Genomic DNA, 26693 nt, shown 5'->3' on the forward strand with positions numbered 1-26693 from the left:
TTGTACTTTACTATGTAAAGGATTAGCTCGTAAAAATACAGTTTCATTTCTTATTAAACTATAGACCTAGGATCTAGAGTTGTTGTCATAATCTTTTAATGAACTCTATAGAATAGCTATAAATCTAGAATTATCAGTAAAATCTTTATTATTTAATTTAATAGTTAATGTTAAAGTTCAAGAATATTTTGATCAAATAATGAAACAAAAAAAAAAAGTAGGATAACAATTGCAATATACAGGACCATTAACAAGATTATTAAATTCACTCAAAGCAAGTAAAGAATTTACAAAATTTAAATATTTAGTATCATGTAAACATAAGAAAATAGGAATATCTAAATTAATAGGAAATAAACGTTTAATACCTGAACCATACTTATATGTAAAAACTTATATTTTTCTTATAATTTTCAATAGTAATGGGAGAAAATAAAGTTAATGATTAATAAGCTTGATTTAAAGAAATAAGTTGTCTATTCGTTTAATAAAATAATTTGTAATAATAAAAAAAAATTTATAAATGTAGTTAATATTTTGGTTAGAGATAGATTGATTATGTAATTGATTTTCTATTTAAATAATATTATATTCTTAAATATCAAACTCTCCTTCATTTAAACTTGAAAGAGAGGTAGAAGATGAAAGATCTCTTAAACTAATACTTAAAAAAAGAATCCATAACAATTTACTGGATTTTGCAAAACTGTCTATTGTGAGATGGAGTTTATAGGTAACGAACACTCAAAACTATGTTTCAACAAAAAAAACTACTCTAAACACAATTAAAAATATTATACATTTATTTTAATTTTAATTATTGAATTAATATATTAATATAAATAAAAAAATTATATTTAATCAATATTTTTAAATTTTAATATAATTAAATAACACGTGAACTTTTATCATAATAAATTTATTCACTATAATCTATCTATTACTATTAAGTATAAACAGAGCTTTGTTGTTAAGTGAAAATTTTTATTACAATTTTTTTTGGAAGACCTCGTAGTTTGGCTTTTATTAGTCTTTAATATATTTTTTTTGTTTTTAATTAATAATTTAATTATATTTCATAAAATTTTAGTAGAAAAATTTTTAGTATTTCAACATTTTATTCAATTTAATTTTATATTAATTAATTAATATTTTATAATAATTAAATTAAATACATAAAAAAATATTTTTATCAGTTTATATATATATATATATATATATATATATATATATATATATTTTTTTTTTTTTTTTTTCAAATAAGGAAAAAGGAAAATATAAATTATAGAATGGTAATCCGTAAGCAAGTTCTGCTCCTGCAGAACCACCACTAAAATTTAGATTAGCAGAGTGATAGAGTAAACCTGGAGAGAAGTCGAAGAAGAGCACAACCAAAATGTTGATAACAGTGAGAGAAGCATGTCCTTTCTCCCCCATTTGTTTCAACTTCTCTTCTCTTTCTAGTCTCAATTTCTCCAAACCCTCTCTCAGACTCAAAGCCTCTGTCTGCAGTGCCACCTTCTCTGTCCAAAGCAAACCCAGCGCCACCAAGCCCTGGAACACTGCCTTCAACTCCAAAAGGTACTTCTTTTCCTTTCTTTTTGGGATACCCTTTTCGGTCTTTGTTTTATATTCCCATCTTTCACTTTCATTCATTTATCAAATTGGATTGCTTGTAACTTTCTCCTAAATGGGTAATCTGTTTGTGCTACAAGGGCAATGAATACCATTAATGAATAATAATACGATTAGGAAGTCTGGGTGGAATTGCAAAGAATTGGAATGGGAGAAAAAGTCAAGCCTACCTTCGAGCTATGGAATCGTGATTACTAGAATTGTATAATTCACAAGTGCTAACTTTTTGGAAATGTTTAGCAGGATTACAAGTTCAAAACGTGGTAGCTAGAAGTGTTTCTGAAATCAGTGTGGCAGTTCAACTTAAATGCGCTATTACATATTTATGAAAAACAGAAGTTGAGCTGCCAAGGTTTTATGATGAAAATTATTTGGTGATTGATTTCTTGTTTTGGTATAGCGTCCAATTAAATCACAAAGAAGGTAGATTTGAAAGAGAATTATGACGCTTGGACTTGAGGGGGCAAAAAATAAAATAAGTATTTTGCAGAATGAGGTATAAGAACCTTAATGACAAAAGCCTTCTCAGTTTATGAAAATTTAGCTGGATTTAACTAGTATGGTATCTTAGTATCTTACACAATATCTAATGTAACCCCTGCAAGGAAAAGATCAATTGTTTGTTACACTTGATCTGAATTAATGTGAAAGAAGGCTTACTTGAAGTATGATTCCTGATAATTTTTTTTCTTCAGCAATCTTTTAATTTTGCATACATCCTCCTGCCTCCTCCCCAAACGCCACCCCCCACAACACCCCCACCCCACCACCACCCACCAAACCCCCTTGCTATGAGTATTCCAATATCTTGGCGCTTCTAGATAGATGTTTCATTCATGTTACATAATGAGGAAACTACATTTCTATCCGTTTTACATATTATGACACTAAGCAGCGTGGTCAAGTGGTTTGGAAAGTCTATTCAATATCTCAATATAAAAACCTATTCATTGCATGTCTGAACTAGAAGGTAACATGAAATAGTATCTACTAGTTTTCTTCAAAATTGGATTAAAATTCCTGAACTAGATTTGATTTCAAAAACTGTGTTTTTAAGGGTGTTGAAATCTTCACTTTAGTAAGCTTCAATCATATTTGAATTAGTACTTTTGTAATTCATATAATCATGAACAAAATAAATCCTTTTTTTTTTTCTCCACTCCTGAACATTTACTAGAAATCTGGTTATTCTGCATTTGTTGTAATATTTCTCTCTCTTGATGACTGGAATTCCTTCACAGCTGTGAGAGCTCAGTCTTTGATCCCTTGGGTATTAATTCAGATGTATATTGTGGACTAGATTCTGCGTGGGAAAGCATACTAGCCTTGTTATCACCAATATTTGAGAGTGCCTCAAGTACGAAAAAAGATAAGCCTTCTGCTCGAGGAGTTGCAGGTCTGTTTTCCAATTTGATGTCTTGAAAGTATTCAAGTTGCAAATTATATTATTAGTTCTTAGAAATTAAGCAGAATTGTTTTACACTTGCAGCTGCAATTGAAGACAGTTCCATTGATTTTGGGGACTTCTTCAAAGGCCCATTGCCAGGAAAGTTTCTCCAGCTTCTGGGATTCCTGGCTCTGTCCCGTCTTGGAATATATATACCCCTTGGTGGGGTAAACAGAGATGCTTTTGCTGGAAATTTAGATCAGAATAGCTTATTGAGCACTTTAGATTCATTTTCTGGGGGAGGCATTGGTAGACTTGGAATATGCTCCCTCGGTATTGTTCCCTTCATCAATGCACAGATTGTGTTTCAGCTTCTTGCTCAAGTTTACCCCAAGTTACAAGATCTTCAGAAAAGAGAAGGTGAAGCTGGAAGAAAGAAAGTTCTCCAGTATACTCGATATGCTTCAGTTGGGTTTGCTATAGTACAGGTATGGAACTCAATATTCAACTGAATAACGGTTAACTAACTTGAACCAGGAGGCCTTGAACCTGGACAAACTATTGAATTCCCTTGGTTTTGGTTGTTTGGTGCTAGACTTTTTGTATTAATGATTACATGTTTAGAGTAAATTAAAATTCAGTGGGAGGATAAGCTAGTGATTTAGGTCTTTTCCTAACAAAAGAGACTTAGATTGATTGAGAAGATGAGTGATGGTGTGTCATAAAAGGAAAAAAGTTAAGACAACCATCACATGCAGAAACTTCTGAGTGTAAGCATCCATTACTGGAAAGTTTTCTCTTCATCATCCAAAGAGGTAAAACGGTTTACCTGAAAGAAAATGTTTTTTTACAAACTGATTTGGACTGTTTAAAATTAGGCAAATGGTTAGATCTTAGATTTATTTGTTGTATGGTTAGCATCATGTGTCAGTCTATGGAGAAAGTTGCAATTATTATATAATCTGTCTGAAATTTTTCGAAATCCAGATCAATGTTTCATCTTACATTACTTGGTAATGTACTTTATAGAAATCAATGTTTCATCTTACAGTACTTGGTAATGTGCTTTATAAAATGTCAGTTAGCTTTCCTGTAGCATCCTCTTGGACTTTTTTTTTTCCTCATTACAGGCGATTGGCCAAGTTCTTTACCTTCGTTCCTATGTCAATGACTTCAGTACACAGTGGGTTCTGACATCTGTTACTCTATTGACACTTGGTTCTGTATTTACAACCTACATTGGGGAACGAATCTCTGATCTAAAACTTGGCAATGGCACATCTCTTTTGATATTCACAAGTATTATTTCCTATTTGCCGGCATCTTTTGGTAGGACAGTTGCACAGGCATTTCAGGATGGTAACTATGTTGGGCTTGTTACAATCATCATCTCATTCTTCCTTTTAGTCCTTGGCATTGTGTATGTTCAGGTAACCGTTGATTATTTTTGTGGAAAAAGAAAAAAATTGACTTTGTAGAAGAAAATAAACATTAACAAACATCACAACAAAGGGTTTCAGGAAGCAGAGAGAAAGATTCCGCTCAACTATGCATCAAGATACACCAGCAGAAGTGGACTTCAAAAATCTGCTTACCTACCATTTAAGGTTTGTATTCCAGGTTCCAGCTGGTATTGTTTTCCTTGAACTTTTAGACTTTAAAATCATAATGTCATTGCATAATAATTGTTCATGATTCTTGTTGATGACTGCACTGAAATTTAGTTTTCTCTCACCTTTGAATATTGACTGTCTACTGAGGAGATAATTGAAAAATTAATTTATAAAAAATTCACTTATTTTATTTTCTAATTTCAACGTTAGAATGTACGCCATTGCCCATGTTGATTTAATATATATATATATATATATATCCACTGCTTGGTTTTGTCAGTCATCATGGTCTTTCATTGTTTTCTCTAATGATAAGGAAACACATATTGCTTATGGACTGTTATCAACTTGATAATAGAATACTGTACAATAGTTCATCCTCTGAATGCCAATTTATAGAACATAGTAGATCATAAGTGTTGCTTTCGCACAACTTTGCCACATTGGGATAATTACTATTGAAATACAAATGAAACTGCTCGAAGGTTAAATGCCTCAAAAAAATTATGTTTGAACAGTTAAACTTACCTGGTGAAGGTGAAGGGAAACTGCCATGCAGTTTTTTTTTTTTCCTCTTTTTGAGGAAAGAGTTGCAGAAGGAATCTAACTCTTTTTTATTTTAATTCAATTATCCTTTTATCTGGAGACATTATCTTTGAAAGAACAGATTTAATTGTTATGCCCCTGCTTGTATTACTTGTGTAGAAAGATTGACAATTATTGCTAAATTCACATTTTATATTTGATGGTTGTTCTTGGAATCATTGATGATTGGAGATTTAAGAATTAATAATGGACCATGAAGGCAGCGTGTGCATGTCTTTTTAGAGACCTGTAGTAAGTGAAGGAAGGATAAAATGTGCAATTGATAGAAATGTCCAAATTAATTTGGCACCCTTAAATTTAAGCATTCGATGATCATGATAATGTTATCAAATGGGCAGTGTTGGAAAATATTGGCCTTTGATATTCTCATTGATCTGTCTGAATATATATAATACAGAATGTCTACAACTGTTTGGGAAAATATACAGCACTGATTAAGGAGTAAAACAAGGAAAGAATAAGGCAATTGTACAAAGTCAATTACATTCCTAAACTGGTGGATATGATTTCCGTATCAGGCAGCAGGGGAAAAAAAGTAGGAGGAGGAGGATGAGGAGGGTGTGATAATGTTATCAATTGGGCAGCAGGGGGAAAAAGGAGGAGGAAGAGCAGGAGGAGGGCATGATAATGTTATCAATTGGGCAGCAGGGGAAAGGCATTTCTTAAAGTTTATCTAATACCCTTTAGACATTAATCAAGAAAAATAAACGCTTCTTAATCTGGTGCCTAGAATGGCAAAATGAAAATGAACATTGTAACAAAAGAGAGAAATTCAACTTTGGAAGAGCTTGTGTAGGAATTGGATACTGCCTTATATTATGGTGGTTGCAATATATTTTTTTGACCTGCTTCAAAACTGCTAGTTATTTCTTCTCATTGTTTAAAGGAGAAACCTTTTTCACCATCGCATGCTTCTCTCCTTTTTTATTAAATGGTATTATGTCTAACCTCTAATGCATGATTTACTTTGTGTTCCACATTTATTAATAAAGTTCTCCACTAGTAATTGTAACATGATTATCTTATGAGTGCTTAAGTTTGACCGAAATTCTCTTTGGGTTTTTCCCTTAAGGAAATGGTGTTAACTCTAGTCCTTCTTAAGGCATTCATCTTTTATTCTAATTCAGAAGTATAAAAAGAAAAAAAAAATAAAAAAAAGGAAGATAAGAAGATCGTTTTGTTGAACATCTTTGTTCATTCAATTCATAGACATATTTTTTATCCAATTGTATTTCAGTTTCCATCTTATTAGAGGTATCCTGTCAGTTTGATGGAGATATGTTAGTTTGTAACCGCAAGAATACATTCAGCAGCTTAAGTTGATTATTTTATAATTTGTCTGGCAGTGGAAAACCACTTGCTAGTTTACCCTTCATAAGCCAAGGGACCTGTACCTATTCCCAACTTATAGACTGGTGTGTGAAATCCAACTAGTAAAGGAACCAAAGGAGGAAAATAAAGATGGCTGTAGTGCAATGTAATATGTAAATAATATTATTTATGCTAAATAGTAACTTGTACATGTAGCTATCTTCCTTTCACTTACAGTGAGAATACTTCTTGCAGTTCTATGTTTTTTTATTGATTTTGATGTGTAATATTCATTGTTTGAATTTTTATGATGTTTTAATTAACCAGGTAAATAGTTCAGGAGTTATGCCAATCATATTTTCTACTTCATCATTGGCTCTTCCTGGCACTCTAGCAAGATTTACTGGAATATCTGCATTGAAGAAAGCTGCAGTGGCTTTGAACCCAGGAGGTGAGGTTTTAGCTGGTGGTATTTGTTGAAATATGAAATTGTGTTAGTTTTGAAGCAAACTGTTTCTTGTCTGTATTAATATGATTGTTTGAGTGACCATAAACAGAACTATTCTTTTTTTTTTAAAAAAAAATATTTAATTTCTCATCAAGTTTTAGAAATTAGATATCTCTTTATCTCATCTATAGGACTTCTCATGATGCATAAATTTATAAAATTTTTGTAACTACTTAGCATCAAGTTGACTCAAATACTCAATGCTTATTCAATGATCACAACTGGAGCTAAGTAAGCCTGTCTTTTTACCTAGGCCTGCAAAGGGAGTTGAGCAACTTGAGTTTGGTTGGCCTCGACTCATTTTTCTGCTTGCTCAAGATTTTTCATGATTTTGTCAAATTGAACTTGATCCATTTTTATGGCTCATTAAGAATAAAGCTAAGCATGGGCTGCAGTCTTTGACAGTCTATCAATGACATTTTTTTTTTTTTAGATTTTTCCTTTACCCTTCAGCTAATGTGCAATTAAAGTTGGCCCCTATCCATATCAGTGATTTAAGTTATTCTCATATATATATATATATAGACTTCCCATTCAAGAGTATCATTTTAGACTAAGTGGCACCCTATTTTAGACTAAGTAGCAGCCTTTCCCTCAAAACTCCATATATATATATATATATATATATATTGCATTTGCCTTTTGAAGGAAAGGCTGCTACTTAGTCTAAACTAGGATGCCACTTAGTCTAAAATGATACTCTTGAATGGGAAGTCTATATATATATATATATATATATATATATATATATTGCATTTGACTTTTGAAGGAAAGGCTGTATATTGCATTTGACTTTTGAAGGAAAGGCTGCTACTTAGTCTAAAATAGGATGCCACTTAGTCTAAAATGATACTCTTGAATGGGAAGTCTATATATATATATATATATATATATATATATATATATATATATATATATATATATATATATATATATATTGCATTTGACTTTTGAAGGAAAGGCTGCTATTTAGTCTAAAATAGGATGCCACTTAGTCTAAAATGATACTCTTGAATGGGAAGTCTTCCGGTTCACATTCAATTTCATTACTGTAATTGTGGATCTGAAATTGAATATCAAGCTAACAGACCCATGTGAACCGAGCTCAAAAGTATTATGCGTGTGTTGCAAGCCTAGCTTGACTAGAATAACTCAAGAATATCTTGAGCTCAAGCCAAACTCAATCAGTGCCACAATTTAGTTGAGCCAAGCCTAGAAAATAGAATATTAAGCTTGGTCAATTCATTTTCACCCTTTCCTACCTTGTATACTGATTGAGATACTCACTTAGTGGAGCTTTGGGGTGGGGTTGGATGTTTGGCAGTTTTCCAACCTCTGATTTATTGTTGGAGTTGTAATGGCATAATTCAGAGATTTAACTGCAAAACTAATCATGATGAATTGAAAGAAATGACTATGCCAGCAATGCATTGGCATTTATAATTCAATTTTTTCAGTTATCGTTAAGTCCTAACTTAACCAGATAAAAATCTTTGTAGGTTCCTTCTATCTACCAACCAATATCCTATTAATAGCCTTTTTCAACTACTACTACACCTTCCTACAATTGGATCCTGATGATGTGAGTGAACAGTTGAAGCGCCAAGGTGCGTCAATTCCATTAGTCCGACCGGGTAAAAGTACAGCTGCATTTCTGAAAATGGTAATTTCCTCTATTTCTGATGAGATATGCTTATTTCTTTTTTGATCACAAAGCCTGGACCGCTCTACATGATACAGAGGGTTCTAATGGTGCATCAAATAATTAACTTTAGGATAGAGAACAGTTTTGGATGGACTTACCTTTGTGATGGATTAAAGGCTTGCTGGTTTGGAATATTAAGGGGAATTTGCATATGCATAATTGAATTGGGACTAGTTAAAATTTTGATGCATAAAATTAAGAAAAGTACTTAGCTAGAGATATGATTTTTTTTTTTAATTTTTTTGCAATTATTGTATTGAATTGTCCTCTTCTTTTCCCTGATTTATAATTTCTTCCCCTTATCCTTTTTGGATAGACAATTAAAAATTTTATCATGTGTGGATGAAGATGATTGTTGTCAAAAGCGGCAAGAGTTCTATATTCACCTACCACTGGGCAATGGAAAAGAAAAAAATAAAAAAATAAAAAATAAAAAAAGAAGAAGAAAAGAAAAACCAGTGGAAAACTTAGGCTAAATGCATGTGCCCTTGCACTATAGTCAAAAGTACAATTAAGCCTTCATGGTATGGTTTGTTCAATTAAATAAGATTTTAATTTTTTTACCTATTAAGCCCTCTTGAGAATAAACTAATATATGTGTTTCTAACTAGATAAAAATATTTGTTCTTTTTAAATATTTTACCATTTTAGTAAATAATTTAAAATATTTTAACTAATTATAAAACAACAATAACAACTAAGTCTTAATCCTAGATTAGCTGGGGTCTGCTCTATTGTATCCTTTTTCGCCATTTAGCTCTATTTTAAACTACTTATGCATCAATATTTAAAGATTGTAAATCTTTTAATATTACTTATCTCTATGTCATTTTAGGTCTCTCCCTTAATCAACACTCTCATTTTATTCCCAATTTGTGCTATATGCATTATCTGGCAGTGGTAATCATTTCTAGTCTTATCCTACTAGACATCCATCTTAACATTTAGATCTCTGCCTCACTATCTTGTGGATATGTCATACTTTAGATACCCCAAAGGTGCACCTTAGCTGCAAGGCGAGACAGGCAAAGACGACAACACCTCTAAACCTCCTAGGCAAGCAAGCTCACTTAGGCACACCTAGGCAAGCCCAAGTGCACTAAGGCATTTGGTGTTCCCTAGAGAGCCCAGCCATAAACGCCCAGGAGCACCTTCTTTTTTTTCGTTTTTTGGTCTTACTCATATCGTAGACAGAGGCCACGAAGAGAAAAAGTAGAAGAAGATCTAACTTGGACCTTACTTCTCAACTTCTCAATCCTCAAATTCAGAATTTTTTTTCCTTCCTTCTTCTGAATCTTCTATTTCCCCCATCCACTTGGGTTTTTTTTTTTTTTTTTTTTTTTTTTCCTCTCTTGAATTCATGCTGGCAGGCTACCCTTTTTTGTTGTCGACATGCTACCTTTCTTTTTTTGGTTACCAACTTCTATGCTACTCTTTTTGCATACTTTTTTTTTTTTTTAGTTTTGAAAATAACATTTTTTTTCTTTTTTTTAGTTTTGAAAATTAAGCACCTAACTATTATTATTTTGTGTGGTTAAGACATTTATGTTGTATTTGGATACATGAATTTGAATCCATGAATTTTGATTTAGATCAAATACCTTATTTGGGAGTTTTAAAAAAAAAATTCGGATTTCAATAGAATCCAAGATAAATATAAGACTAAAAAAAGTAAGAACTTGAAATAACTATATTAACTATGTTATTTGAAATTGAAATTCAAGCCAATAAATTTTTTTTTTTTTTTGATACTTAGCTCTATTTTCAACTTTAAAATTTGAAATTCTTTTCGTTAACCAAACAAGATATTTTCAAATAAAAATTTCAAATCTTATATTTAGAATCTGAATTTCAAATTCAAATCCGTAAGTCCATACGCAATCTTAAGGATTTTGAGTTGTTACTTTTGGCAGAAAATTTCTGTTACATACTGTAGAAGAAAGTATAATAGTAATAGGAAGGGGAATATTGGAGGGAAAGGAGCAAAAGTGTATAACTGATTCTGTAACAGAATTGGTAACTGCTATGTTTGACTTTAGAGAAAGTAGTTATTGAGTTGAGATATAAATTCTCAACAAGCTAATCTGTAGAGCTATTCAAGAATTACCACAGAAATAATAATTATCAATTCTCTCTCAACTATCCCTCTCTTCTCTCTCTCTCTTCTCTCTCTCTCTTCTCTAATTTTCTCTACTCCCTAACATTTGGTATCAGAGCTATCAGATCCAAGAATCAGTGGGTAATTGATCCCTGGAAGTCGGAAATATGACTAGATCAGTTGTAGTGAGTCCAGAAATGGTGAAGATTGTCTTGAATGGAAGAACAAGTGAGAAATTTGCAAGAAGTTTCTGGAATCTGCAAGAAGTGGCTTCAAGAAGCTATGAGATCCAAGGAATTTAAAGAAGATATGATGAAGAAAACTGAGGGTCAGAATGTTATCTTGGAGGAATTGCGAGCCTACATGAGTGCTGGAAGGAGTAAGGAAGTTAGTAATTCTGCAGAAGGTGGAAGTAGATTTGAAAATGTTGGATTTCAATCAGTTTTGGGAAATGGGATGGGTTTATTACCTAACCCTACAAGGATCCAGAATTTACAGAATATAGGTAACCCTAATAACCTTGGAAAATTTTCTTTTATGGAAGGTATGCCACAGATTTTGCCCAAGATAGAGTTGGTTACTTTTGATGGGAAAGAACCTAGGGCTTGGTTGAGAAGGTGTGAAAAATATTTTGAGATCTATAAGGTTCCTATTGATCAAAAAGTACCAATAGCGAGCCTGTTTTTGGTGGATAGGGCTGATGCATGGTTTCATAATTGGAATAGGGGTGGAGTACATTCTTGGGAAGAATTTGAGAAAGGAATTTGCAGATTTGGGGATGAAGGGCTAGAGGATTTAGTAGAGGGTTTTATGAAGCGAGGCAGGAGGGATCTTTAGAAGAATATCAAGATGAATTTGAGGAATTAAGAATAAGAATTGAGAGATTAATGCCTGAATTAGGTGAATCTTATTTTCTGTCTGCTTTTATGGGGGGTTTAAAGGATGAAATTAGGTTGGTTGTTAGAATGATGAAGCCTGTTTCCTTATCTCAGGCTATAGAAGTAGCTAGGCTTCAAGAACAAGTGTTGGAAGTCAGTAAAAAGCCTAAGAATACAAGCAATTTTTCCAAACCTTTTAGAAGCCAATCTACTGCCCCTTTAACTCCATATCAGACTAATTACCCAAACCAGTATGCCAAGCCATATCAGACCTATCAAAACCCTCCAAGACCACCAAATTTTGACAAATCCAACCCTACAACAATTAAAACTCAGTCCAGTACCAACTCACCCAATCCACTGCCTGTTTCTACTTTATCTTCAGTATATAAACCAACAAATTCTTTTTCAAATCCTGTTAAGAATCAGCCTAAACCATGTTACAGATGTGGGGACAAGTATTTTCCAGGGCATCAATGTAAGCAGAAAACATTAAATGCAATTTGTTCCGTGGAGAAGAATGAGGATGGAGGTGAAGAGGAGTGGTTTGAAGCAGGAATGGAGATAGAGGAAAGGGAAAATATGGAAGACAACACTCTGTCAGTTCATGCACTGGAAGGTAGTCATGGCATTGATACAATAAGGATGTTGGGGCTTCATAAAAACAGGCAATTGGTGATATTAATTGACAGTGGTAGTACCACCAGTTTCCTTGACAAAAGAATAGCTAAAGAATTGAAATTGGAGTTGGTTTCAACACCACACACTGCTATTACAGTGGCAGATGGGAGGAAGTTAGGGTGTGATTTACAATGTCAGCAATTTAAATGGAAAATGGACAATAATGAGTTTAATTTTGATTTGAAGATTCTGGAATTAGGGGGTTTTGATATGATATTAGGAGTGGATTGGTTAAAGAAGCATAATCCAGTACTATTTGACTTTGAGGCATCAACAATTACTATTACTGTGGAAGGAAGATCAGTAGTTTTGCATGGAATTGGAGAGGATAAGCTGCAGTCTGGGCTTTGGTATTCTGCCAATATATTGAGGAAAGATGGTAAGGATTTTCAGACTCCTTTGTTTTGTGTTATGCATTCTGACCACTCCTTGCTATCAGCTACATCCAATTTTGGGTGTGATGAGAGACTGCAACAATTACTCCAGAAATATAGCAGCATTTTTGAAGAGCCTCAAGGGTTACCACCTTTTAGAAGTCACAATCATGCTATTCCTCTAAAGCATGATGCTCAGCCTGTTAATATTAGGCCTTACAGATACCCCCATTACCAGAAGACAGAGATTGAAACATTGATAAAAGATATGCTCTCCTCTTCCATCATTCAACCTAGCACTAGCCCCTATTCTTCTCCTGTTCTTTTAGTGAAGAAGAAAGATGGGACATGGAGATTTTGTGTTGACTATAAGAGACTTAATGACTTGACAGTTAAGGATAAGTTTCCAATCCCTATTATTGATGATTTGTTAGATGAATTGCATGGGGCTGTGATCTTTTCTAAGATAGATTTGAGGGCTGGTTACCATCAAATAAGGATGAAGGTGGATGATATTCCTAAGACTGCTTTTAGGACACACCATGGGCATTTTGAATTTAAAGTGATGCCTTTTGGGCTCACTAATGCCCTATACATTTCAAGCCTTAATGAATCACATTTTCCAACCTTTCTTAAGGAAATTTGTACTGGTATTTTTTGATGATATCTTGGTTTATAGTAGGGATATGGAGAGTCATTTGGAGCATTTGGGACAAGTGTTTGAGGTGCTGCAGGCCCAACATCTTTTTGCTAAACAATCTAAATGTTTCTTTGGGCAAACTGAAATTGAATATCTTGGGCATATCATCTCAAGACAGGGGGTTGCTACTGATCCAAAAAAGATTGCTGCTATGGTAAACTGGCCTGTTCCTATTTCAGTGAAGGATCTCAGGAGTTTTTTGGGACTTTCAGGCTATTATAGGAAATTTATCAAAAATTATGGGGTTATTTGTCAGCCTCTAACTGATCTATTAAAGAAGGATTCATTTCACTGGAATGTTATTGCTCAAAAGGCTTTTGAGAAGCTTAGGGAATTAATGTCTGACTCGCTTTAGCTCTGCCAGATTTTTCTAAGCCATTTGTCATTGAGACAGATGCTAGTAATTGGGGAATGGGAGCAGTGTTGCAACAGCAAGGGCATCCTATTGCCTTCATTTCTAAGGCTTTTGGGCCTAAGAGTAAGGCTTTATCTGTGTATGAGAAGGAATTGCTAGCTATCACTTTTGCAGTAAGTAAATGGAGACATTACCTAGAACAGGGTCAGTTCTTTATTAAAACTGATCATGAAAGTATAAAATACTTACTTGAGCAGAGGTTACATACTAATTTGCAGCAGAAGGGTATTTCTAAATTGTTGGGGTTGAACTATAAGATACTGTATAGGAAGGGAATTGAAAATAAAGTGGCAGATGCATTGTCAAGGAGGCCTGCAGACTTTCATTCTTGTGTTATTCAATCTGTGGTAGTTCCTGCTTGGATGCAACAATTGGTGGGAAGTTATGAAGGGGATGATAAAGTTAGAGAGTTAATTCAGAAGCTCTCTTTGGACCATAATGCTGTTGCAGGTTATCAGTTGAAGAATGGTGTCCTATATTACAACCATAGGCTGTATGTAGGGAATTCTACAACTTTGAAGCATACCTTATTGCAAACTTATCACAATTCTGCTGTGGGAGGCCATTCAGGGATTAATGTCACTTATTTGAGATTGAAGAGGTATTTCTTTTGGCCTGGTATGTTGAAAGAAGTGATGGAATGGGTAAAGTCTTGTGATGTATGTGCAAAATGTAAGGGTGAAACATGCCCTTATCCAGGGAAGTTACAGCCTCTTCCTATTCCTTCCCAAGCTTGGCAAGAAATTTCTATGGATTTTATTGAGGGTCTCCCAAAGTCAAGAGGTAAAGATACTATTCTGGTAGTAGTTTGTAGATTGACAAAGGTGGCACACTTTATCTCTCTGTCCCATCCTTATACAGCAGCATCAGTAGCTCATGTTTTTCTGGATACTGTCTTTAAACTTCATGGGGTTCCTCAGGTAATTACTTCAGACCGAGATAAAGTCTTCACAAGTCTATTCTGGCAGGAATTATTCAAGTGTTTGGGGGTTAAATTGGCTATGAGTTCAGCTTATCACCCTCAATCAGATGGTCAAACTGAAAGGGTGAATCAGTGTATTGAAGCCTATTTAAGATGTATGGTTCACTTGAAACATGCAACATGGGTGGACCGGTTATCCCTAGCAGTGGTGGTATAATTCTTCATTCCATAGTGCCATCAGAATGTCACCTTTTGAGGCTCTATATGGGTATGCCCCTCAATTCTTGCCTATGTTTCCTTTTGATGGTGTGAAGGTAGGAGCTGTAGATACCTTCATCCATGACAGGCAACAGCTTAGTTCTCTTCTCCAGGCCAATTTACAACAGGCTCAGAATAGGATGAAGCAGCAAGGCGACAAGCGGATCGAAAGGGAATTTTCTGTTGGAGATTGGGTATATCGAGATTGCAACCTTATAGGCAAACCTCAGTGGCACTAAGGCAGAATTTGAAATTATCTGCTAAGTTTTATGGGCCATTTCAAGTAATTGCTAGAATGGGCAAGGTGGCTTACAAGTTACAATTGCCATCTTCTTCTACAATTCATCCCGTTTTTCATGTCTCAATGTTGAAACGAAGGATTGGTGAGGGGATCACTCCAATTTCTGAATTGCCTATTCTGCAAGAAGATCAGTTTGTAGTTTTTCTGAGAAGGTATTACGGACTGCAGTGGTTTCGGGGAGATCGGAAGGTGGAACAAGGACTTATCAAGTGGTTTCAATTGCTCGAAGAGGATGCCACAGGAGGATAGAAGTTTTATCAACGCCCAATTTCGAACAGCCACTTTCTTGGGGACAAGAAAGTGCTGAAGAAGAAGTATTGTTACATACTATAGAAGAAAGTATAATAGTAATAGGAAGGGAATATTGGAGGAAAGGAGCAAAGTGTATAACTGATTACAGAATGAACTGGTAATCTGCTATGTTTGACTTTAGAGAAAGTAGTTATTGAGTTGAGATATAAATTCTCAACAAGCTAATCTGTAGAGCTATTCAAGAATTACCACAGAAATAATAATTCTCAATTCTCTCTCAACTATCCCTCTCTTCTCTCTCTCTCTTCTCTCTCTCTCTTCTCTAATTTTCTCTACTTCTCTTATAATTCTCTGTTAGGGTTCCTTAACCCTAACAATTTCTTCTTGTTATAATTGAGTTGAGTACCAATTGAAATTGGACAACATTCAGTTCTGCTAATTATAATTTGTGAAATTTATAATAGAAGAAACTAACATGAAATAAGTACTTTGTCACTATCAATATCATATTGTCTAATAAAGACAAGTCATTAAATGTATATGATAAGTGATGACATTTTATTATGCCAGTAAAAATTCTATAACAATAAAAGCAGATAAACTTAAATAATTATCTTATATTTGAATTTATTTTTGATGAACTTTTCTTATTTTTGTGCCTCGCCTCACTTAAGCGCGTGCATTGCACTTAGGTTCAAAGACTCTTAGTGCCTTGGTGCTCCTTGCACCTTTGATAACAATGGCTGGCTTGATCACAGTTCTATAGAACTCACCTTTCACTTTGTTAAGGATCTTATGGTCACACTCCTCCATTTCATCTATCATGTCTTGATCATATGAGTTACATCTTCATTTATTGCTTCGTTCTTTTAGACAATAGAACATCAATGCTCGAATTAGTTTGTAAAAAATTAAAAAATACAACCAAAATTTCCCTCTCTCTCAAATTCAATCTTGCCATTCATTTGAGGACCAGAGACACCTTTTTGAAATTTCCAAGGCGTGAGCTCTTGATGGAGGAATTCCCAGATTCCCATAGTGTGAGCTCGTCATGGTAGCAACTGACAAGAGGCAGTTGGTGATGGCATGGTGAATGAGCTTCGGTGGTTTATAGAATGAGAAGGATCTCAACCTGGACATATCGCCAATGGCATTAAGCTGGTGGAACTGTAGCTTGGAACGCCCTTGATTGATCCAAGATGGACCAAAGGCAGAAGCCATAGATGATTAAAATGTATAATGTTTTAAAAAATAAAATAATACATTTGTCTATTAAACAGTCTATATATTATTTTATTCTCAAAAAGGCTTAATTGGTAAAACAAAAAATTGTTTTATACCCAATTAAATAAAGTAATGGTGAAATGCTTAATTGCTCATTTGATTATGGTATAGGGGCCTTCAAATGTGACAAAACAGAAAGCGGAAAATGAATGAGAATAAGGGGGTGGGTATTGGGAGTAGAAGAGAGTGAACTACATTAAGAATGAAATATATACAAAGTGTTTAGGTGGAGGAGGATGTCATCATTGTTGAATATCAGTTTAGGCAACTTAAATAGATATAGTTGAATAAAAGATATAAATTTGAGGGAAAATTGAATTATTATTATTATTATTATTATTATTATTATTATTATTATTATGGGCTTTTCCATCATTGATATTTACATAAGATCTTGTCATACCGTGTTCTGGTTACATTTTATTACTGCTACATGAAACATAGCAGTTGTTTGGAATGTGAAACATAATGACCACTTTAATTTCCTTAATTATCTGCCCTGCATTTTGTTTTATTTGGGACTAAATTACAACTGGAATAGCTATCTCACCTAGTGTTTACCTGTCACTGTTCTAAATAAACCTAGTATTTTGATCTTGCATCATTGTGTTTCTTTCCTATGATTGATAGCTTTAGCTTTCATAACCATCTAATCCTTTGGAGAAGCTACCATAAGTTTTTGGTAGCATTTCAGAGTCATATGTATTTTATTGCGTTGTTTGACTTTTAAGAATCTTCTATGCACAATAATGTACTTCCTGTGGTTTGCAATATAGGTTCTCAGCAGGATATCAGTCCTGGGTTCTGGGTTTTTGGCTATTCTGGCTGCTGGTCCAGCTGTTATTGAACAAAGTACAAACTTGACTGCATTTCGAGGATTTGCAGGCACTTCCATCCTCATTCTTGTAGGTTGTGCAACAGATACTGCTAGAAAAGTTCAAGCAGAAATAATCTCCCAAAAGTACAAGAACATAGAATTTTATGATGATGACAGACATGGTCCCTAAAAAGCTACGCCAAGTCCTGAGAGGAGAAATTCTTCAAACCGTACAGTAATGCTTCACAACTTGACATTTTGTAACTGAAATGGCATCATGATATGTATTTTGCCCAGTTGTATTTAAGTTTTTGGTTTGTGTATTATAGTCTTGTGCCTTGCAGCTTGATTTAGGCTGTAACTTGTACATACTGCTGCAGCAGATTCACAGTTATACTAATTTCAGTCCTTGCAGCATCATGTCCTTAGCCTTTTGCACTTGTAGTGTTTTTATTTATTTATTTATGTATTTTTTGCAGCACTTAATGCTTAGTGCCACCTGCGCCACTTCTTGTAAGGGATTCAATGAAACAGGATACCTTGCAAGTGGTACTGATAATAGCTATGATTATACTAGGGTTGGTTGAAGGAACTTTATAGTTTAGCACCTCTCTGTTTTTCAGCTGAAATTAAAGTTCACTCTGAAAACAGTAGCAGAAGTGATTTGGTTGGTAATAGTTCACTGTTTGGGTTTGGTGAGAGATGGAATGATACAAGGCAGAACCAGGTAGAATAGCATGAAACAGAACAAGATAGATAATTGTCCTGTCTAGTATATGGAGTAGGCAAGACAATTCATGAATTTCGTTTCTAAATGTAGTAGAGTTAGAGAAAGGTGAACGACCTCCTATTATGTGCTTATTATTTGCATAAATATTACACCCTTATTATTTGCGTAAATATTACACGTTGTAAATTAATTTTATGAGTATTTTCATAAAAATCACTAAATTTTAATTTTTTCATAAAACTCACTAAATTTCAATTTGATTTCAATTCATAAAAGTCTCACTACTTTATAAATAAAATTATCTTATTTTATTAATTTCTTAAAAAATAAAAAGAAAATAAAATACATAAAACGTATTTAACTATCTCCTAGCCGTGAAATATCTCTCATTTTTTTTTTTTTTCTCTAATACAAATTATTAGTTAAGTAATTTTATTTGTAAAATAGTTAAAAGAAATTAAAGTTCAACAATTTTTATAAAAATTCATAAAATTGAGTGATCGCATGTAATAATTATCTCTTAATGTACAGTACCTTAACCTAGGTTTGTCAGGTGCTTGTTTAGTTCCTGAACTATTTCGGGACCAGTACAGGTCAATGGTTTGGCGAACCAAATTGTTCCAGAATCAGATTACAAGGGGTCCATTAAAGGCCTCTCTCCAATTGCTAGTTTTAGCTGGATTCAAACTAATTTTTTAAAAAATAAAATAGGTGAAGACTTTAAAGGGTGCCAAATAGATTAAATTATTTTCGAATCGAAATTGAAATCATAAATTATCAAAATGAAAATTTAGATCAGAACCGGCTAAGAATCAAAATAGTAGAGAACAATGGCCAACCAATTCAATTCTAATTCATCCCTTCACTTGGCCCTGAATCGCCAATTCCAACATGAAATCGTCCAAACCGGTGATCAAGCCTACCTCAACCAATGGACTGAAACGATTCCTCTCTCTCTCTTTGTGTGTACAAAAAAGGGAATCATTTATGTCTTGCATTCGCGCGGTATGATAATACGCTTTTCGAAGAATTTATAATAATTTAGTTCAGAAGCTCATCTAAAATATTAAATAGGACTAAATTGGTAAATCATCCGAGTATATCCCATGGCCCATGCATTGAATCAATCATTAGCCCTTGATGAAGCTAGCATGATTACAGCAATTAAAAAAAGGGAAAAAAAAAATCACAAGGTACCGCAGCATACAATAAAACCACTCCCCATGTTCCTCCTCTCGCTCTCTTCCCCTCTGCTCTCAGGAAAAGGAAGGACATTCAAATTGTCAGCGAAGTTCATTTGTGTAAGATATTGGATTCCAGAGCCATCAAATTGTTTTCTGGCTCTTATGAAACAATTTTGGCCTTTCACCTTTGGCAGAGAAAGCTAGCACTATTCATCATCAGCAAAAAAGTCAGGTTCATCAGGCTTACGTAGTTTTGGCATCTCAGCATCCTTAATCTTTTGAGCTCCTCTCCTTGTGTTTGCAGCAAATCTTGAAGCCAGTATTGTGACCCCAAGGTTCATTTTTGCCTGAGAACTTGGACCATCTGAAAAATGGTCTCCTTCCCGTTGCCCCGTTTCATTAGTCTCTTTTCCATCCAAAGCAAAGGATTCTGAAATGGTAAGATTATTCTCCATCATCCTTCTCTTATGCCGAAGCCAAGCAGCCTGTATGAAACAGGCTGCCCACGTCCTCCAATGATGGGAATGATACCTGAATGTATGCTGCAGCCTTTTGCTATGGAGACGTCTGAATTGGTTGGCAACAAACTTTAGATCTTCAGCTCTCAATGCGAAAGCTTCAACTTCATTTAGAGCTCTGACTGTCCTAGTTGAGGAAGGCAAGTTAAGAGACGATTTCGGATGCAATGCCCAAGCCAGTAGCTCCTCTCCGCAAAAATCCCCAGGTATCAAAGTAATTGAGTTGAAGAAACCAGTTCGGCCTCCATTGGTAGTAGAACTCTCCAGTCTGCCTCTGATAACAAATAGCATTTCTGTTACAGGGTCACCCTCACGTACAATATAGGTGCCTGCAGTGCTAAGAGAAGAAACCAGACGCTCACATATTGCATCAAGCAACTGATCATCCATCTGTGAGAAGAAAGGGACCTGCAAATGAGAATCCAATCGGCTGTTATTCTAACAGAGGTAAACTTAATGAGAATATATCACAATATTAAGACATATCAACATCCATTACTTTAAATATTAATCTCAATAAGATGCCTTATAGGGTAACTGCTTTTTCCCCAGTTTATTTTTGCTCAACTTCTTAAACAAAGGATGGGATTTCTTTCAATTCATCAAAGATGGTTATTGAAAATGAGGTTCCACTAGATGAGCACAACTGAGTGCTGGGACTCCAAGGAAGGTTTACAATGACCCTTGATCATATATATCAGGCTCACAACTGACTAATACAACCGAAGAAACCTTTACTCGGTATAAGCTTGTTTAGATAGTCTACATCTTCGAAGTCCAGAAATGCAATTTCATATCTTCATAGCTGAATGTCGTATATTTCAACAAGTATGACCGGAACATAAACAGATAAAAGTTATTTCATTTCAAGAATATAAAATATATGAACTAAACATACACGTAGAACAAGGTCCAAGCATAAGTGGCGCTGGATATCACGCCGAAGATCAGCAGGTAAACCACCCAGGATAGATTCTTCATGTACTCCTCGAGTTGCAAGCCACTTATATTGAACAAAACGTCTAACCTGCCTTTTCAGATCTTCAGGGAGTTGGCGATGCCTCATCCACTCCTCAGTATCTCTTCGCTTAAGCCTCCACTCCTCAAGTCTCACGGTAAGGGACTGAAGGTATGTCTACCTCATAAACAAATGTTAAACCATTAAACAATATAGATACACTAACAATTACAAAAAGCATCACTCAAACATGGTCCAACCAAACCTAGGAATAAAATTCTAGGCACAATCTTATCATATAGCACTTCTATGAGAAACAATATATCCCGGCACCAAGGCCCCTTAATATATTGATTGCAAGCCCAAGACATTTAAAGGGCAATATCACTTTTCCAGCATCAGGAAATGGCCATTGAAAGTAACAAGCATAATATAGCGCAGTTCAATGTTAACCGTTTTTGCTTCTTCAAATGTTTAGTGAAGAATGCATCATCAGAACATTCGAACTCGTACTCATGAGTATGAAGAAAGGGAATAGAAAAAGGATCAGCCATTTGGTTGCAAGACGCAAGAAACAAATTTTTAGTACTAAGCTTCTTATTTTCAGGAACAGACATCACATAAAGTGTCAACTGCCAAAAGTAAATATCTTGACAATGTGATAGCACAGTTCTGAGGGTTAGGGAGGGAGGGAGGGGGGGCGGGGTGGTGGAAGGAGATTATAGTGTCCACAAAAACAGTCTAGACTTGCAATGCATCAGGTATAAGTCCTGGGAATGCATAAACATGTTAAACCAATAAATTAGGGGCAAGGTTTTTCAATTGACTCAACTATGGTTGGAGAAACTAGAGCATATTTTTCAATGTGTAGCATGACGGTACAAATTGGTGGAGGAGAACTAGGAAACTGATAAACTTTCAGTAAAAACCTACAACTGAAAACACAACGAAATAGATGCTTCAATTTATTTCAAACCAAGAGAGTAAGAAAGCACAATAAAAATAGGATGATGAAACCTGAGTAAAACATTTTCCAGTACCTGCATATTGCCAATCAAGTGGGCAAAGAGAACAAGACCCAAGATGGAAATGAGAATGGCAAATGATGTCTCACCAATATATGTGCTAGTCGACAAATTCTGCCCATATGAACTGAAAATAAGAAAATGAAATACATGAAATTTTCATTACCTCACTTAGATGGCATAGAAACTCCTTTCTTTTCAAGAACTTAGAGAGCAAATACAGAAAGCAGTCATTCAAATGACAATAGACTAGTATTGCTCTTTAAAGAATTCACATTAACAGGGCCATTAGTGCATATATCAATATTAGTTAGAATAAAGTAAGATTCGAAATCTTATCTATTATTCTGATAATAAAATAATATTAGATTATTATTCTGTTAATAAATAATATTAGATCAGTTTTACATTTAGAATTTATATTATCATAATTGAGACCATGTAGTGATAGCACAAAATCTTACCCAGTGGTCCTAACATGCAGTTTAAAAGGCTAAAAACCATTAAAGAGCTCCTGAACTATACATGTTTTGCCATTGAGCCCTTGACCTGAATGTGTTCTACCAAGCTTCCTTCAACTTCTTGATTTGTTTCTATTCTCCTATTTGAGTACCAATAATTAAAAAAGAAAAAGAAAAAAAAATTTGATAAATACCTGGCTAGAAGTCCAAGTTATGAAGGAAATCCATAAAAGAATGCACAAATGTATTTATTATAAGCTAACGTGAGGAAAAAGAAAATTAAAAGTTAACTTATTATATTGTTTTCACCTTTTTTTTTATAATTTTAGTCAACATACTTGGTGAATAACCACTCACATTTAATGGCAAGATCAGTGAACATGTTTAACGTTCATCAAGTTGGTCCTCAATAGGACCAAACAGGGGAGTTGAGAACGCAATAAATATTTCAAGGGCTCTCTAATGGTTTTTGCCTAGTTAAAACATAGAGAAATCAAACATGAAAAGAATGTAAGATGGAAATTAAATAGGAAAGGTGATTCTGAATTGCGATACATGTAAATAGTGAAGATACCTTAGTTGCTGTAAGCCCCACCACAAGCAGTAGAAATACTTTTCAATGAAGTTAGAGGAGACAACCTTTTTTGACACTGCATCTTCAAATATACCATAATCGAAATTATTATTGCTTGGATCACAGTTCTTGAAAACACTTGTGCTATTTGCCCATGTCTTGCGATCACCATGGTTAAAGGTATCACAATCTAAATAACTTAGGAAACATTTGATAGGATCATTTTCCTCTCTACAATTTGATTTCCAGCAAGATTTATACCTATCAACAGATAGCAAATACCATGCTGCTCCTAAAACCTAGATTAAGGAAAAAAGAAATTCAAAATGGCAGAAAAACCAAGTACAAGTATAAGAATATAAATGCAAAACTTACATGGCTTGCCAACATGTACAGTAGCAAATTATATACAGCCCCTGCCCAAGCTGTTCTTGTGACTACTCCAGCTGCTTTAATGATTTCAGAACTCAAAGGAAAAATTAGATATAATCTGGGAATATATTGTAGCAGAACAATTAATGCAAGTGCATTGTTCTTATGATCAGTTGTTCGACTTCTTGCTGCTGGTATGATAAACCAGATTACAATCTGCATAAGAGTTCAGTTAATTCAAATATCATTTTTTGCTTGGTATAATTATAATACAGTCTCTAGAAAAATATCAATATTCCCAGCATAACAGATAAGATAGATTGGAGGAAAATGATTTATCAATTCACCTTCTTCAAGTTATCAAGACCAGATTTCTATTTCAGAAACAAGCAATCCATGCTACTAGTGGCTGGTAAACAATACAAATGGATGATTCTTTTCTAGCACGCCCTCTCTATCTCTCTCTCAATTCATCAAGAATTTTATTTCAGAAACAAGCAATCCATGCTACTAGTGGCTGGTAAACAATACAGATGGATGATTCTTTTCTAGCACGCCCTCTCTCTCTCTCTCTCTCTCTCTCTCTCTCTCTCTCTCTCTCTATTCATCAAGAATTTTATTTCAGAAACAAGCAATTCATACTACTTGTGGACAGTAAACAATACAGAAGATTGATTCTTTTCTAGCACTTCCTTTGAACTCCTCATAAAGAGACATTTTCTCTCAATAAATTTTCTTATGAGAGAGAAGAGGCAGAGAGAGTTTGGATGTAAGCAGGGCATGGACTTCGAGTGCCAAAAATTGTGATATCTGTGTCATAGCAGATTTCTCTTTATTTCTACAAAGACAACGGATAGAGATCATATCCTTTACCTTCGTGTGTGTGTGTGTGTGTTTTCAATATATTTTTCTGTCTGCCTGTGCATTTCAAGGCTGGAGTTGTAGCTCTACTAGTGTGCCCTTCATTAGAACCTTTAGCTATAGTCAAGTAGCCAGCAGACCAGCATAGACTCAGGAACAGTATCAAAAAGAGAAATTAATAGAAACTAAAATATAAATGGATAGAAGCTAGCTACAATTAGCATCCAAGCCCTCATGGTGAGCTATCATTGTTAGAGACGGCCTACAACTCCAAATTCATTATCTAGTTTACTTTGTCAGCCAAACAAATTGAATTAATGATAAACTAGGATATGAAACATGCATAAACTGAAAAATATAAAAACCGATTATGATAAAAAATATTACCTGAGGTAGAGGCAGTGTGGCAATAAGATCAATGAAGAAGTCAGATCTAATATATCTCCAAGCAATCTTCTTTGGATCCATAACAAGTTCGCCCCTCCCAAAGACACGAGTGTTTGGAGCAACATAAGCAGTCCTGAACTTTATAATCATGTGCAACAAATAAAAAAGATCTGCAACAGTCCGAAAAAATGTTACAACTATTCGCAATTTTGAGTCACCATTGACACATAAAGATTCTTCATCCCCTCCAACAATAGGCAAGTAAAAGTACAGTGGATCAACAAAAAGTGCCAGCAAGCATGAGACAAGGAAAATTCTGTTCCATCGCAGCACAATATCGCTTCCTGGATCAAGCATCCTATGATGCCATGATGCATGGTCTGCTGGAAAAACCTTGGACCTCCCAACTTTGCTACTCTCTGTTAATCTATTTCTACCACCCATCATCCCATTGTCTGCTTTTAGCAATGACGACGAAACTTTGTCTGCAGAAGACATCTCTGGGTGTACAAGATCATTTTTTCCCCATGATGTTTCTCTATATTGTTTTCCATCAGAATAAAACCTACAAATTATCAAGCCAACTATATTAGAAGATAACTCCAAATTACTGGATACACTCCCATAAATTTTTTTTTTTCCTAGGAACAAAAATAAACTTCACAAGGGGTATTCCTTTACAAACCTAAGTGAAAGATAATACTATTAATTTACCATTTAAAATATGAAAGCTTGGCCACCAAAATTACTAAATGGACCAGCAAACAAGCACTAGATTTTAAAGGGTATTGCAGAATATCCAAAATTTTCTCTCATTTTTCAACAATTACCGATTAAACAAAGAATCTGGTTTGTCGTCAATGTAAAATCTAAAAGGAAACGAAACCCAGAAACCCGTTTATAAGAATGATGTCATATCTATCTACAAATAACCAAGAAAATAAACCCTCCTCTACGCAAGAGTGGTACAACCCTATAACAGAACAGCAATTTAAGTTTCCAGCAACCAGACAACGCATTCAAACAAGAACTAATTCCACTCCAGTTTCCATGTAAATGGCAATTAAAGGAGAACCCAGAACAAGATCAGATAGAATCAAGAAGTTGGAATAACAAAAAAACAAAAGTGAAAAGAGAGACTTACCTTACAAGTTTACCCTTCTTCGACTCCATTGCCTAGAACAAGGTTGAAGCTATAAATCTGATCTTATAAATCTGATCTTTCCAAGACCATAACAGAACCAAAAAAAGCTGTTAAAAATGTGAGTTGAATTACAGTGTAAGATTCAGAGTTGAGAGTGAGGAATCAGGAGAGAGCCTATGCAATTTTTGTCTATGAGATGAACCTAGAAAGCTGTGACCATTAGTCAACCTTTTTTTTTGACCATTGACACACCTAAGTCCCCAAAGACAATTTTTCTTTTTATTTATTTTATTTTATTTTATGACACAAACCAGAGTATGACCGCATGAGACTTATTACATTAGTCGGTCGTAGTGGGTTGTCTGGTGGAATTAATAAAGGAAGCAGAAGGGAATATTATCACAATTTTTTCATTTTTTATTGCTTAAATGTTGATGAAAAGAGATGCGTTCACACTTTGAAATAAAAAATATTAGCTATTTCTTTAACTATATATTTAATTAATAAAGATTATTACATCATAGCTTTAAACAAAGTTTGATAATAATTATAAATAATGTATTAATCATAAATTTTATATAAATTTTAAAAATGGCAACAAGAAAGTTAAAAAACTGAGATTTTTATGGAGATTTTTTTCATTTGTTATTTTTATTTTAATTTATTATTATATAATATAAATTTATTTATTAAAAATAAATTATAAATTAAAAATAAGTTTCAAACTTGCATAA

The 26693-nt window shown here is 34.2% G+C and overlaps 2 protein-coding genes across 2 annotated transcripts; one reads left to right on the forward strand and one right to left on the reverse strand.

Moving 5' to 3' along the window:
- Positions 1–1283: 1283 nt before the first annotated feature.
- Positions 1284–18165, forward strand: LOC110669133 (preprotein translocase subunit SCY1, chloroplastic). The gene is made up of 8 exons (XM_021830633.2): positions 1284–1581; positions 2877–3031; positions 3125–3510; positions 4153–4452; positions 4543–4629; positions 6880–7003; positions 8560–8723; positions 17705–18165. The coding sequence occupies exons 1-8, from the start codon at positions 1397–1399 to the stop codon at positions 17933–17935; spliced, it is 1632 nt and encodes a 543-aa protein (XP_021686325.2). The 5' UTR covers positions 1284–1396; the 3' UTR covers positions 17936–18165.
- Positions 18166–19515: 1350 nt separating this feature from the next.
- Positions 19516–26248, reverse strand: LOC131171877 (cyclic nucleotide-gated ion channel 17-like). The gene is made up of 7 exons (XM_058132007.1): positions 25960–26248; positions 24816–25380; positions 23571–23783; positions 23196–23494; positions 22176–22287; positions 21076–21312; positions 19516–20585 (listed from the first exon to the last, which is right to left on the reverse strand). Exons 1-7 carry the CDS (start codon positions 25986–25988, stop codon positions 19866–19868), a joined length of 2175 nt encoding a protein of 724 aa, XP_057987990.1. The 5' UTR covers positions 25989–26248; the 3' UTR covers positions 19516–19865.
- Positions 26249–26693: the final 445 nt, after the last annotated feature.

This window comes from Hevea brasiliensis, chromosome 13 (assembly GCF_030052815.1).
Source record: "Hevea brasiliensis isolate MT/VB/25A 57/8 chromosome 13, ASM3005281v1, whole genome shotgun sequence".
NCBI classification, from domain to species: domain Eukaryota; kingdom Viridiplantae; phylum Streptophyta; class Magnoliopsida; order Malpighiales; family Euphorbiaceae; genus Hevea; species Hevea brasiliensis.